The sequence below is a fragment of the Mesoplodon densirostris genome, chromosome 10 (genome assembly GCF_025265405.1).
Source record: "Mesoplodon densirostris isolate mMesDen1 chromosome 10, mMesDen1 primary haplotype, whole genome shotgun sequence".
Lineage (NCBI taxonomy): Eukaryota > Metazoa > Chordata > Mammalia > Artiodactyla > Ziphiidae > Mesoplodon > Mesoplodon densirostris.
The window spans coordinates 77,599,901-77,615,301 of record NC_082670.1 but is presented as its reverse complement, the minus strand read 5'-3'; the positions used below and the strand labels follow the sequence as shown (position 1 = coordinate 77,615,301).

General features: G+C 43.3%; 1 protein-coding gene across 2 annotated transcripts in view; it reads left to right on the top strand.

The window, feature by feature from the left end:
- The window catches only part of ARHGEF3 (Rho guanine nucleotide exchange factor 3), a 313,291-nt gene that overhangs the window by 273,402 nt on the left and 24,488 nt on the right, over positions 1–15,401 (top strand). For both annotated transcript variants that reach the window (XM_060109490.1, XM_060109489.1), the window contains exon 5: positions 13,366–13,536. In XM_060109490.1, the coding sequence (XP_059965473.1) occupies positions 13,504–13,536 (33 nt within the window). In that variant the 5' untranslated portion in view covers positions 13,366–13,503. The remainder of the gene's footprint in view (positions 1–13,365; positions 13,537–15,401) is intronic.

The following is a 15,401-nucleotide window of genomic DNA, read 5'->3' as shown; positions in this document are numbered from 1 at the left end:
CCCGAATGAACACCTCATCGTCTCGTTAGATATGGGTTTGGCTCTGTGCTGGAATCTCTGGGCCCCTGGTTATCCTCTGATCCCCTTTGTGGGAAAATGGAGGAGAAAAAAAGTAAGGTCATCTTGGGGAGCCAGATGAAGGTCTTTGAAGCTAGTGAAGAAAAGTGTGTTCACCTTCTCTCCCCAGTGACCAGTCCCTAAGCCCTCTGGCCAAGTTCATCACAGGCTTCCACTGGAAGATCATCACTGCCCTAGCCCTGCACATCTGGTCTTTTGCTGAGTTCTGCTTTTTGAAAATTCTTCAGCCTGTCTCTTACCATTTCACGCTTTCCTTCCCGTCCCAGTGGCTGTGGCTCAAGTTCACCGTAGTTATTTCAACCTCCGTGTTGCCAGCCATCTCTTCCCATTGTCTCTCTGAGGAGAGTCCACCGTCTGCCCCAAGAAGGGCCTCACTCATTCCACAAGAGTTAAGTGGGCCCTCATCATGCACCAGGCTCTAACTCCTGCCCTCACGTTGCTTACATCCTGGATAGAGTTGCCTTCTGGCAACTTTGTGGCCACATCTGGCCCTCGGTTGTGTTTTGTTTGGCTGCACATTGTTTTGAGCTAACATTTAGAAATCAAAACAGTCCATGTAAGAATCTGGACTTCTGGCTTCTTTTGAGGAATTGGAAGTCCTAGCAGTGCTGGACCTATGTTCCCACATGGCACTTATGAGCTGTACCTAAGTAGCCAGCCAACTGTCATCTACAAATGTCCCCACTTCTCCCAGCTGTCCCCCCAACACCTGGCCTCTTCACTCACTGCCATCAGCTTGCCTGGCCTGTAGACTCCGTGTTTATGCTCATGGGTCCAGGGAGAGCACTGTCTATGCCTCCTCACCACAGCCCAGCCCCGACTCAAAGCACAATGCTTTAAGATCTTCCATTGTCATACCTTCAAAATCTTTCCTTCGGCTTCCCAGGCAACCTTTATTTCTTTTCTCCTGTTTCTGCCCTACACAGATCCCACACAGGGAACACTGCAGGAAATATTTGATCACCTTGCAAATTTGCGTTGACCTAGAGAACTGGGACAGAAGGAAATCAAGCCATGTCTGAAACCCAACAGACTGAGGCCAGGCAAAGATGAGAAAGCCAGACGTGAGGCGGGGGGGGAATCTGACAGGTGGAAATTGGTTTCTAAAACCCCAAAAAATTTTTTTGGCAAAATAGTTTTTTATTTACTTGTTTAAAATATGATAAATAGCTAACTCCAGATTCCATTTATTGGACAGAAACAACCCGGTAGAAACAGAATAATTATTCATAATGGTTATGCACATGAATATAGAGAGGACTTGAACAGTGTCTTTATGCTGTGAGTATGTCCTTGGTCGGGGAAGTGGTCAGCAAATGGAAATATGTCCCTGAGGTTATATGCAGAGTTAGACAGCCACGTTTGCAGGATGACCTGCAAAGCACGGAGAATGCCGTCTTGCCCCCACGTATCTCCCCGTAAGTCACCTTGGCACATGCAGTGCAAGTTCTGCAGAATTATTTCCAGTCCTAGCATCCCAATAATTGCCTCATGACTTTATTGCTTCCTTCCCCAGGTAGAGTGGGATAGGTGTTAATGTAGCCGGAGGAGCAGGGAGGATTGGCAGGGGGAGGGGGGTGGAGGCCCCAAAGGGGTACTCAGTGGGCCAACTTCACATCCTTTCCCATTTTGCCTGTGGTGGTCTTGATGCCCATTCTAAGAGGGGAGAAACAGAAAACAAGGAGTACAGGGCTGCCCCAAGCCTCTCGGTAGTCATTCATTCCTTACCCATATGTGTGTATTATTTTTTTCTACTTCCCAAGACAACTCATTGCTGTAATTGAGCAGCTTGCTTCTCTGTGGCAGTATCCCTTGTCCCTGGCTCCTGACACCTTAGAGACACACACATCCCTGCGATATCCAGTTAGGTCTCTCAGGTTGGGTTCCTTTTATCATAGGAGAGATGAGTTAGGCCCAAACATGATGCTTTAATCAATAATAGAACACTTAGCAGTCCTTCCTCTGGCTTCCTTGGAGGCCACAGGTTAGCCCAGGAGGATATCGAGAGAGCTCAGGGCTGGCAGCCTCTTCCAAAAAGCTTAAGAGCCCAGTCACAAATGTGAGTGGTCCTTGCAGCGACAGTTCAGCAAGACACTGCAGGACTTGTTCTCTGTGGCCTCCCTGCCCCGCATTCCCGCTGTGGACTGGGGGCTCAGGCTTCAGCACAAAGGCAGCATTTGTGGAGGTCAGAGAGGGAGAGCCGACTGCACGGCGCTCCGTCTGCTTCTGACCAGGGAGGTTAGCGCCGCTGGTAGACTGGAGCACAGATGTCTAGATCCCTCTGGGCCTATAAATCCCCTCACTGGGCTGCCCAGCTCTGGAAGGGGCTGGTGTGTGCTCACTCCTCATGTGGAGTGACGAAGGCGAGCTGCCTCGGCCGGTCGCTCGCTGAGTCCACCTCCCCATCACAGCCGTGCGGCTGGTGGACTCGTTTAGGCCGAGTCCAGGGCATGCTGTGGGATGCTGGGTTCCTTACGCTGTAACTGAGCCCTGCGTTCTCTTTGAACATGAACTGTGTTTCTTTTCCATTATAAAGTGTATGTTCATTATGGAAAAATACAGAAAAGAGGAAGGAGAAAGATTCCACTCCCAAACAACCCCTGTTAATGTTTTATAATTTCCTTTCAGTGTTATTCTAGGTCTATCTATGAAACTTACACACTCTGGACCTAATTTGGTGTTACAGTCTTTCCAGCCTTATCTTTGTGTTTTCTGTTTACCTTTGGATTTAAACCTCCCCCCGCGGCCCCCACAGACTGTGGATGATCAGTTTTTCTTGCATCTCTATTGGTCTTGGCCTCACATATTTCCAAGGTACGCAGTTAGGTGTATAAAGGTTCCACTTCATCATTGTCACACTGTCTTGGGGGAATTGTACCTTTTATTAAAATTAAATATTTCTATTTATTTCTTTTAATGCTTTCTGTCTTGGATTTTATTTTGTCTTTTCTTTTTTTCTTTTTTTTTTTTGCATTTTACCTGGTGTATCTTGTTTATCTCTTTTATTTTCATCCTCCCTTTGTCATTTAGCTGGATGAAAGTTTTATTATGGCTTAAGGGAAGTGTTATATCACAGTTATTCTTGGAAAATCTCTTAATGGACTGAGTATATATTATTCCAACATGATGTGATTTATTTTACATAACCAGCCTCCTATTAATGGATATTTAGGTTGTAAATATTTTTATATTATTAAGTAACTCTGTGTTGAATGTTTTTTATGACATTTGTCCTTTTTTTTTTTTTTTTTACAGTAAGGCCAGATTTTAAAACTATTTGTATTGATTATCTGAACATCAAAAATAATAGTCAGGCTCTTCTTAGTACACACTCACATAATTCAATCAGTTTATTGGCTGTATTTGTCTTTAAACCACGTCACAGGTATCGTTCTAAAGAATGCATTTATCTCAATATAATCTTTTTATTTTATTTTATTTTATTTATTTATTTTTGGCTGCATTGGATCTTCATTGCTGCACACGGGCTTTCTCTAGTTGCGTCAAGTGGGTGCTACTCTTCGTTGCGGTGCGTGGGCTTCTCATTGCAGTGGCTTCTCTTGTTGTGGAGCACAGGCTCTAGGTGCAAGGGCTTCAGTAGTTGTGGCACACGGGCTCAGTAGTTGTGGCATGCAGGCTCTAGAGCACAGGCTCAGTAGTTGTGGCACACGGGCTTAGTTGCTCCGCAGCATGTGGGATCCTCCAGACCAGGGCTCGAACTTGTGTCCACTGCATTGGCAGGCGGATTCTTAACCGCTGCACCACCAGGGAAGCCCTTATTAGTTATTTTTTAATTACCCACAATCCTCTTCATAGTTGCATTTTACAGTTAATCACCTTGAACTACTTGTTGACTTCCTCAATCAACTCTTTGACCATAATGAATTTTTAAACTTTGTATTATGGAAAATTCCAAACACACAGCAAAATAGCAGTATACCATGAATGCCCATATGCACACAATCTCTAGGCCTCTCCTGGAACCGTTGAAACTACTTCAAAAGCACTTACCTTTGGGATGAAACATCTCGCAGGTAAATCTCATCTTTGGAGGACTTAACGGGTAATCAAGTGGGAAACTCAGAATGGCAGGAGAAACCCCAAACTCAAAACAGGTGTCTTCTGGGCCCCTGCCACAATTCCTTCTGGAGAATTCAGTGTTAATTGTTTGTACTCGGCCATCAGCCTCTTGAGCGCCATCCCCGCCATTGCCCGGCTCGCCTCCTCAGCACTTGTCCCTTCCACCCAACCTGTCCTGTTTTTTTAAAGTACCTCCTACTGGGCTTTCTTTTCTGATTATATAACATCATTTTAAAAAAATGAAAAATATAGAGAAGCACAGGAAAGGGAATAAAAGTTCTTGTAATCCCATCTTCCCATCACCAAAAAACTTCTATTAATATTTTGGTATCTACTCAGGCAATCTTTTCTTTTACTATATACTTGTGTGAGTATTTTTTTAAAAACAAAATTGTAATCATACTATTTTTTAACTTGCTTTTATCTTAACAGTATAAAATAACCTTACAGTATAAAGATATTTCCATGTCATTAAATATTTTTCATGATCTCAGTTCTTAATGGGTTCATATAGTATTTTGTCAAAAGGGTGTGTGTTTATTTAATCACCTTTCTATTGTTGAATACTTAAATTGTTTGCATTTTTCCACCATTATAGATAGTACTGCTTTAAACATTCTGATCACAAATCTTATATATGTCTTTATTTCTTCTTTCCTTACATTGTATTGCCAGAAGTGGAATTCTGGTCAAAGACTATAAACACCAAGCCATCTGATAGCACTAGTGTTAGGCCTCTACTTTTTTTTTTTTTTAAAATCAGAGTATAGTTGATTTACAATGTTGTGTTAGTTTCAGGTGTACAGCAAAGTGATGCAGCTGTACATATACATATATCCATTCTTTTTCAAATTCTTTTCCCAAATAGGTTATTACAAAATACTGAGTAGAGTTCCCTGTGCTATACAGTAGGTGCTTGTTGATTATCTATCTTATATATAGTAATGTGTACATATATGTTTATCCCAAACTCCTAATTTATCCTCCCCACACACACGTTTCCCCTTTGGTAACCATAAGTTTGTTTTTGAAGTCTGTGAGTCTGTTTTGTAAATAAGTTCATTTGTATCATTTTTTTAGATTCTACCTATAAGTGATATCATATGATATTTGTCTTTTTCTGTCTGACTTCACTTAGTATGATAATCTCTAGATCCATCCATGTTGCTGCAAATGGCATTATTTCATTCTTTTTACAGCTGAGTAATATTCCATTGTATATATGTACCACAACTTCTTTATCCATTCTTCTGTTGATGGACCTTTAGGTTGCTTCCATGTCTTGGCTATTGTAAATTGTGCTGCAGTGAACATTGTGGTGAATGTATCTTTTCAAATTATGGTTTTCTCCCAGGAGTGGGATTGCTGGATCATACAGTTGTTCTATTTTTAGTTCCCACCAGCGGTGTAGGAGGGTTCCCTTTTCTCCACCCCTTTCCGGCATTTTTTGTTTGTAGACTTTTTCATGATGGCCATTCTGACTGGTATGAGGTGATACTTCATTGTAGTTTCAGTTTGCATTTCTCTGATAATTAGTGATGTTGAGCATCAGGCCTCTACTTTTTTTTTTTTTTTTTTGCTGTATGCGGGCCTCTCACTGTTGTGGCCTCTCCCGTTGCGGAGCACAGGCTCCGGATGCGCAGGCCCAGCGGCCATGGCTCACGGGCCCAGCCACTCCGCGGCATATGGGATCCTCCCAGACCGGGGCACGAACCCGTATCCCCTGCATCGGCAGGCGGACTCTCAACCACTGCGCCACCAGGGAGGCCCAGGCCTCTACTTTTGATATGTATCTGTCTTGGACAGAATTGCTTCTTTGTGTTCTCACATCCTAATTCTAGACTCATAGTCACATTTTTCCCTCTCTTTGGGCAAGGGTGCAAGGGTTTGTGTTGGGCCTGGAATGGCTCAGAGGTGATGAGAATGAAGGGGAGAGAGGACATTTCAGGTTTGAGGAAGGAGTGTGGAAAGACTGATGCCATCTAGATCTGAGAAGTAAGTAGGAAGAGTACCAGCATATGTGCTTAATCTCCATGGACTGGCAACCATGATTTTCTTCTCCAAGGACCTCAAATATCACCCTGTGGTCCAAGGTCATATACTTTCTATAGCTGATAAAATCTTTGGTCCTAAGTTATTTGGCAGATGTGTAGAATGAGCTCAAGGGGTAGAGGGGTGTGTGTGTGTGTGTCTGTCTGTCTGTCTGTGTGTGTGTGTCTGTGTGTGTGTGTGTGTGTGTGTGTGTGTGTGTGTGTGTTGGGGGAAGCAACCAGAAACCGTACTTATTGCCTGTCTGGAAGGTAAGGATGTAGTTGAGGAGTAATCTGTATTCCGTGTCAAAAGGAACTCCTGATTTTCTGCTGTTCTTTACTATTCCTGCAATAATTAGACTGTTGTAATAGTTCACTATTGCAATTTAAAGCTTGTCATTTTAAATTTAGTACTAACATCTTCCATTAGTTCAGTATTTACAGCAAGCCAAGCTCTGTGCAAGGTCCTTTATGTTCATGGCCTCATTCACAACTCTGCAGGGTAGAATTCATCACCACTTTATAGGGAAAAAACCTATTGTGTGCTTTGCTGCACAACAGCCAGGACATGGAAGCAACCTAAATGTCCATCAACAGATGAATGGATAAAGAAGATGTGGCACATATATACAATGGATTATTACTCAGCCATAAAAAGAAACAAAATTGAGTTACTTGTAGTGAGGTGGATGGACCTAGAGTCTGTCATACAGAGTAAAGTAAGTCAATCCATTTAATAGTAAGCTATCTGCTACAAAATAGCAATGGTAAATGTAGAGAATTTCCCTGGCTTGAACTCTTTATTGGAGCATGTTATCTTTGGCCATGGAGACCTTCTGTTTTGGGAAAAGGACAAGGGAGTACCCCACGGAACAGGCAGCATTAACAAACCAAATCTTCCATCATGCCTAACGTGCTGGGTTTACATTTCCTCTGACACGTGTAAAGGGGCCCCCTTTTCCCACCTACAGCATCTTTTCCATATATCCAGTTCAGGCATAAACATGAGCACCCATTTCCTAAATCTGCAGTATCTGTGCCTGCTATGGCCATTGTTATTTTAGCTACCAGTAATTATGAGCTTTGGGCTTTTGACTCATTTTCTGGGCCAGATTCCCTCATGGAAACTCTTGCTTGTCCTGGAACATTTTTCAGTCCAGGCCCAGAATCCCCAAACTAGGGGGACCTATGTACATGATTCTGTTTTGAATCCAGTCCCTTCCAAGCTGGGTCCCTTGCTTTGAAGTGAGCCTCCCCTGGTCACCGTGGACCAGTGTTTCTCACCCCAAGGGACATTCAGCAGCATCTGCAGATGTGTTGGTTGTCACGGCTTGGGGTGGGGGGGCACTACTGTCATCTAGTGGTTAGAGGTGAGGATAATATTAAACATCCTGCAATGCACAGGACAACCCTTCACAACAAAGAATATTCTGGTCCAAAACGTTATTGGTGGCAAGGCTGAGATTCCCTATCACAGACTGAGAAGTAGCCTGAGACTCATCTATTTGGGCACATGCATTCCAACACACTTTAAATTTTACCCTAGAGGAAGCAGGGTAGGATATTGGTTAAAAATTACAAGGGGGGGCTTCCCTGGTGGCATAGTGGTTAAGAATCCACCTGCCAATGCAGGGGACATGGGTTCGAGCCCTGGTCCGGGAAGATCCCACGTGCCGCAGAGCAACTAAGCCCGTACGCCACAACTACTGAGCCTGCGCTCTAGAGCCCACGAGCCACAACTACTGAGCCCTCGTGCCACAACTACTGAAGCCTGTGTGCCTAGAGCCCGTGCTCAGCAACAAGAGAAGCCACCGCAATGAGAAGCCCATGCACCGCAATGAAGAGTAGCCCCCACTCGCTGCAACTAGAGAAAGCCCGCACACAACAACGAAGACCCAACGCAGCCAAAAATAAAATTAATTAATTAAAAAAAAAAGCATATAAAAAAATTGCAAGGGGTGGGGGAGAGTTGGACTCAAATAGACCAGACGTGGATTGTCATCCTGAGTTCACCATTGACCTGGGTTTAAATTCTGGAGCACCATTCATTAGCTGCATGACCTTCAGCAAAGAATCACCCTCTCTGAGGCTCAAGTTTCCTCATCTATAAAAAAAGGGTAGGAATCCTCACCTCTTGGGCATAGCAGGGCTCTAAAGCCCCACTCACAGAGCCCAGCACATACAAGCAACGACGTTCATTCATTAAGCAAAATTGTTGAGGTCCTACCATGTGCCAGTGTTGGTGAATCCATCAGTGAATAGAACAAATAGATATCCTTGTCTTCAAGGAGCTTACCTTCTACTGGGAGGAAACAGACATGTCAGAAACAAACCGGTAAATGATATCACACAGCACATGGTGAAAGAGAGCCACAGGGGGATGGGCAGTGGCAGGGGCACTGGAAGGGATGTGGCTGTTCTCCTCTCTCTCAAGGCATTCCTCTTCTTTGGGTTTTTCCTCCCAGCAGTAGTCACTTTTTCTCCACCAGCTCCAATCCTCTCATCTAATTGTGACCAGCTGTACTGATGACTGGTAGGGGTACAGGTATGGTGTGTGGTCAGCACTATCGTGAACACCCCCCCATGGCTTGGGCCTGGTTGGCTGTGAGCTGTCTCCAGGGCCAGCCAGCTGCTAACCACACCTCTGTCCAGCATTCTTTATTTCTTTGGGATTCTTCTTTTCAGCATCCTTCCCCTTTCTAAGTGGAGTTTTAAAAAGACAAAATGTTTCTTTTAATCCATCCAAATTAAAGGTGTAAATCTGAAGTTTGATTGGTCAAAGAGCCACTCAGTCATTATTCCTAAAACTGAGCAAATGCATTCCCTCTTCTTAACTAGACTTAAACTCCAAGAAGGCTGAGTCCCATCTGACTGAAACCTCCCTGCGATGCATGATTTGCATGTAAACAGCAGGTACAGTCCCCATAGTAGGAAGAGCTCAGGTTTTGGAGTCAAACAGATCTGGTTTTAAATCCTAGCTGGGGAGATACCTTAGCCTCCCTAGCCTCAGTTTAATCATCAGCCAGATGGGAATAAACTCTCACCTTTCAGGGTGGTTGTGAGGATCAGAAAGAACTCATCGGAAGTACTAAGCATGAGCAAGTATGTACGGCCCCTCTGTGATATACGTGGTGAACTTCATCCCTGTCCCTTCCCCTTAGTACCCAAGCCCAGCAATCACTAAGGAAAGACAAAACCAGGAATTCTTAGAGATGGAGCTCCCCTAGTATAGCTCACCTCTCTCTTTTTTTCCCCCAAACTGCAACAGAAAAGAAGTCTCCAACTCTGGGAAATTTTTCAATAAAAACATAAAAATATGTTCAATCTTATGTTCGAAACATGAAACTGAAATTAAGATGTATTTGTTCTTCCTATCAGATTGATAATAATATCCTATTGATGAGTGTGTAGAGAAAGGTACTATCATATACCTTTCTGGAGACTATGAAGTTGAACAGACTATTTGAAGGTCAATTTGCCAGTACTTATCAAACGTTGAGAACTTGATACTTCTTAGACCAAGGAATTCTACTTAAGGAATCTGCCTTACAGAAATACCAGCATAAATACATAAAGGATGTTCACTAAGGCACTTTTTATAATAGCCAGACACTGGAGATGATTTTAATGTCCATCGGTTGGAGGTTGATTAAATCCATGTGGTCCATCCAGACTATGGGGCACTAACTCTGTAGCCATTAAAAAGAATGGGTGGAGGCTCAAGAGAGAGGGGATATGGGGATATACATATACATATGGCTGATTCACTTTGTTGTACAGTAGAAACTGTAAATTGTAAAGCAATTATCCTCCAATAGAGATACAAAAAAAAGAATGAGTGATTTAAGAGGTATAAACTACTATATATAAAATAAATAAGCTACAAGGATATATTGTATAGCACAGGGATTATAACCAATATTTTATAATAACTATAAATGGAGTATAATCTATGAAATGTTTGAATCACTATGTTGTACACCTGAAACTAATATAATGTCGTAAACCAACTGTACCTCAGTTAAAAAAAAAAAAGAATGAGTGACTTTGGACAATGGAAATGTTTTCAAGCTAGAGGTAGTGGTTGCACAACACAGTGAATGTACTAAAGGCGGCTGAATTGTTCACTTTCAAAGTGGTTAATTTCATGTTATGTGAATTTCACCTCCATAAATTATTATTTTTTTTAAGAGTGGGTCTTATATTCTAACATGGAGAGACATGTTGTTGAGTGAAAAGAGAAGACATTCTGTTTTCTGTGAATGTTAGCAAATGCATAGAAAAGGTGTGGAAAGACCTCGAACAAACTTATAGCAGTTACTTCTAGGAATTGCACTTGGGAAAATGAGGGGATTTGTACTTAATTTTATATATTTTTGTATGAAAATTTAAAGTTAGCCTAAATTACTTTCAAACTGGTGGTGGAGAGGGGGGAAACTTGAAGTTGGTCAGGGGCTGACACTGGAACAAAGAAGGCAGTTGATTCTCTCAAGTGAAAGTGGAAAATGTCTTTGATTTTGAATCTTCTTTTTTGTGTTTTCCTCTCTTTCTGCTCTTTAATTCCTGCCCCAGCTGGCATCAGAACCGCAAACTGAGATGAGTGAGTTACTTGGTGACTCACTTTGCTTGTTTTGACCTTTCCGTGCCTGTGGCTAATTGATTTTGAGTGCCGGGGGGGATCTGCAAGCATTAGTCTGGTCACTGTTTATAAAGGCCTGTTTTCAAGAGATCACAGGGATTTGTGAGATACCATTAGTAAACTGCATTTGGAGCAAGTACTTTCTTGACCCTCACAGGGCTGGTCTAGCGATCATGAGCTCATTAACGAGCCCAGGAGCTCACAGGTGCCTAGGCCAGCCTGAGGAGCTGTTACTGCTTGCAAACAGAGCTCGCTTCCTGCTTCCAGAAGGTTGTGGTGATACCCTGAAGCCCCTTGGCAGTTTCTTTTTACGTTTTTCATTAATTCATTTTTCTTGAATTATACAAATTTGTAAACTAGGGTGAAAATAACCTATAATGTCATCAGGCAAAAACAATAGATTTTGTGGCATTCCCTTTGTATCTTTGCTCATGTGCATTTTTTCATAATTATAAAGTGTTCATATACAGATTTTCATCCTAATTTTATTTTAACTTACAAAGAAGGGATTTTTAGCTGTTAAAAGTATCTCAGAATTGTCTTAATGGCTAGATAACATTCTATCAAGCAGATGAATTATAACTTGTTTAACAACGCCCTTATGTTGAATAGTTCTTTTAAATTTTTCTTTACTTTCTTAAATTTTATGGTTGAATCTCAAAATATTTGGAAGCTACCTTATAATGTCTCAGAGATGACAGCTCATATGTCACATGCAAAGTCATTTCCTGCCCTCAGGATATAATTCAGAGCAGGTGACCAGTAAGTATAATAAAATCTGATCATCATTATATCAGAGAGATGTCCAAATTGTTCTGGGAAAGGATGGGAGAACACTGGTAAAGGCTTCCTAGAGGAGGTATTTGAGTTATATCCCAAGGGCAGTTAGGAGTTAGCCAGCAAGGCAACGAAAGAAAAGCATTCCAGGAAAAGAAGACTGCTTGAAGGAAGCACAGCAAATGGCAAAGCATGGTACATTTAGGGAATGGCAGATAGCCTAGTAGGGCTGGAGAATAGGGGGCTCATGGGTGAGTGGCAGGAGATGATTCTAGATAGACAGACTGTGGTCAGATTACAAGAGGACTTCTGTGCCAAAATAAGGAGTTGGAACTTCACATTGAAGGCCATAGACATGTGGCCACAGCCATGACAGGGAACACTTGCTAAATAAGAATGTGGCTTTTCAGCACAGCAACACCTCATTGCTTTGGCAAAGTTTCCAGTAAGTGTGTTGAAATCATCTAGGGTGAAGGCTGAAGATGATGCATTCAGCTTTCTTCTTGATCATTTGTATTTGTCAAGAGAAAGCACTGTGGTAGCATGTTTCAGCCACAGGGGAGGACTTCGGATGATTAGTCCACCCCAAAGTCTACCAGGACCTCTTTGTAAAATAAGAACATAACTTGGAACAGGCATCATTTGCTGCCAAGATGGTAACTGAGAGAGAGAACCACAAATGAGGCGAATGTAAACAGAAAGAGGAATGTATCAATATTAGCCCTTAGTCTTAGTGGCTCTTCCTGGCTTCAAGCACACTGAGGTCCAGGGGCTGAGTGTGGGTAGAGCTTGCTGCTTCCCTCCCTCAGACTCTCTCTCCATCCCTTATTCTGTGTGTCCCTCTATTCTCTCCTATAGCAGACACACTCTTCTGTGTGAACAAAGAGAGTTGCTTCAAGAAACTCCTGCTTATGTTATTTCGTGAGCTTACAGTCCCAAAGGAAAAATCTTCTGCTCTTTCTCCCATGAAGCACACAGCAAATTTCAGGGAATCGCATGTCCCTCTCTGAACCAGGGTGGTGGAGTACTCTGATTGGTCAGGTCTGGGGGAGCCCGCCCAAACTATGTGAGAGGGGATACCCAAGGAGAGTGGGCAGTGTTCCCACAAGGGGGAGGAGAGTAGGAGTACTGGCCAGATGTTCTTTTTGCTTTTTTTTTTTTTTTTTTTTTTTTTGTGGTACGCGGGCCTCTCACTGTTGTGGCCTCTCCCGTTGCGGAGCACAGGCCCCGGACGCGCAGGCTCAGCGGCCATGGCTCACGGGCCCAGCCGCTCCGTGGCATGTGGGATCTTCCCGGACTGGGGCACGAACCCGCGTCCCCTGCATCGGCAGGCGGACTCTCAACCACTGTGCCACCAGGGAAGCCCTGCTTTTTTTTTTTTTTAAAGGACATCCACTACTGTTAACCTCTGTTGTTCTCAAGAGCGGGGGTGTCCACGGGGAAAAAAGTAGAGCTCATCACTTGTCTGAGAGCCGCCTTTGCGCATGCATTTGACCTGAAATGTTCTTGTGCTGTGGTACACTTGGTTATCCCGGTCTCGCAGAACGGATACTCGCTTCAGTCTCTGAAAAGCGGCCCCTTGCCCGATTTTCCTTAGCACGCAGGCGCAAGACAATGCCCTACTTCCCACAGGCCTTGTGGCACTGTCCTCTCTTTCTTGCAAATGTCTGATTTATGCTCTGTCAGTAACAGGAAGCCACTCAAACGATCCACCCAGTCCTGCTGCTGCCCCTGTGACGGTTTGTTTTTCTCATTGTTTAGCGCTCCATCAGCTTCCGCAGCGAAAGCCGCCCTGACCTCCTCGCCCCCAGACCCTGGTCCAGAAATGCCGCCCCCTCGAGCACGAAGCGGAGAGACAGCAAGCTGTGGAGTGAGACCTTCGACGTGTGCGTCAATCAGATGCTCACGTCCAAGGAAATCAAACGTCAGGAGGTAGGCTGGGACCCCTGGAGTTGCCTGTGTGTCTAGAACAAGGCACACTGCAGGCGAGAGCCAAGCTGGGGTCTACACCGCGATCTCCAAGTCAGTTCTTCACTGCATTGATAGAAAGACGACAGATGGGGATGTCACACCTTGTAAGGAGCTGAGAAACCAGAATCCAGCTGGGTGGGTGTGGCCCTGACTTTTAAAAGAAACTGATGTGGGGGAAAAAAAAAAAGACACTGCTGTGAAAATCTGAATTTACAAAGAAGATGTACCAGGTCCTGGTTCCATAGTGAATGTGCATACATTCTGTAACTATAGAAACACGAGAAGTGATGATATGTATGTATGGCTAGGTGAATAAATCAAGGCACAAAATAGGGTGGTATAGTATGCTACCATTTATGTAAAAAAAGTAAAAATGAGTGTGTGTGTGTGTGTGTGTGTGCGCTCGCATATTTGCTTATAGACGCATAAAATATTTCTGAAAAGACATGTAAGGGACTGGTAACATTGTTGCTTCCTGAGAGGGGAACTGGGTGGTGAGAAGGAGGAGGTGAGAGGGAAGTTTTCACCATGGGCCCATTCCTACACTATAAATTTTGAACCATGTCAATGTTAGTCTATTAAAAAATGAATAAATAATTTAAAAATAATATGTACACTGAAAAAATCATTTGCAGAAATATGGCAAAATCTTAACAGTGGTTAACAAATGGTATTGTGGATAATTTAAAGTTTTCCTCTTTATACTTTTCTGTGTAATAGTGTGCATATATAACTTGTACAGTGGGAAGGAAGGAAGGAGGGGAGGATTGATTCTGCAGATGAAGAGATTACTAAGGTACAGTGAACACAAGGTCACCCACCTAGAAAGTTACAGAACTGGAGCCGTGAACCAAATCCCATGGTCTTCACAGCGACACCGTGCTGCCCACCCCCCTCCACAGACACCTGACTGTGGTGTATCCCAGTATGGGGTTCTGTGGTTTTCCTCTCTTGGGGGCCACATTGAGCTCTGGTAAAACAAACATACAGGGAAATCTGAGGAAGGTCCAAGTAAAAATATTTAATTGTATTGCAACCACCCATGTCCTGGTTTTGATAATGCTCAGTAGTTATGTAAGAAGCCACCATTGGAGGAAGCTGAGTAATGGCTATACAGGACCTCTCTGTATTATTTTTGTAACTTCTCATGTGAGTCTAATTATTTCAAAATAAAAGGTTAAACAAAGTAGAGTACCAGGAGGGCATGACATGGAAGCTTTACTGGGGGCCTTGAGAGGGGTCACCATGCACTGGCCTCCAGCGCAGCGTTCTGCCTCTGCCCGTTGGGCCAGGGAGCACATTCATTGTCCTGCTCTCCACCAACCCCAGGGATGGAGGTGTTCTCCAAGCCTGCTCACCTCTTCCCTCTGGTCTGAAAGAAACATAGGAGTCACCACAGGCATGTAGTTCTTTAATAATGTAAAGTTTGCCAACAGTTGAGACTGTCAGATGAAAGAGAAAGACTGTTCTGCACATCATCGCTCTTAAATTACGATGGCTTAATAGAAGCAAATCATTGCGTCCATTTACACACTCTTGCACACAGCCAGCTCCTGTAACTTTATTTATTGTGCAGTGCAGGGCCAAGAAGTAAGTTAGAATGAATTAACTTCACCAGACATCTAGAGTGATAAAATATCGGATTCTTCCTGCAATGCAGCCTTAAGACAAGTGGCTGATGAGAATAAAGCTTTCTGTTGAGATTTACCTTCTGTTGAATAGAAGGAAACAAATGGTGATGGCCCAATTAATAATAATTCCATGTCCATCACTGAGAACAGACCCCGAATCATTTATTATGATTGCCACTCACAAAAGAGACATGG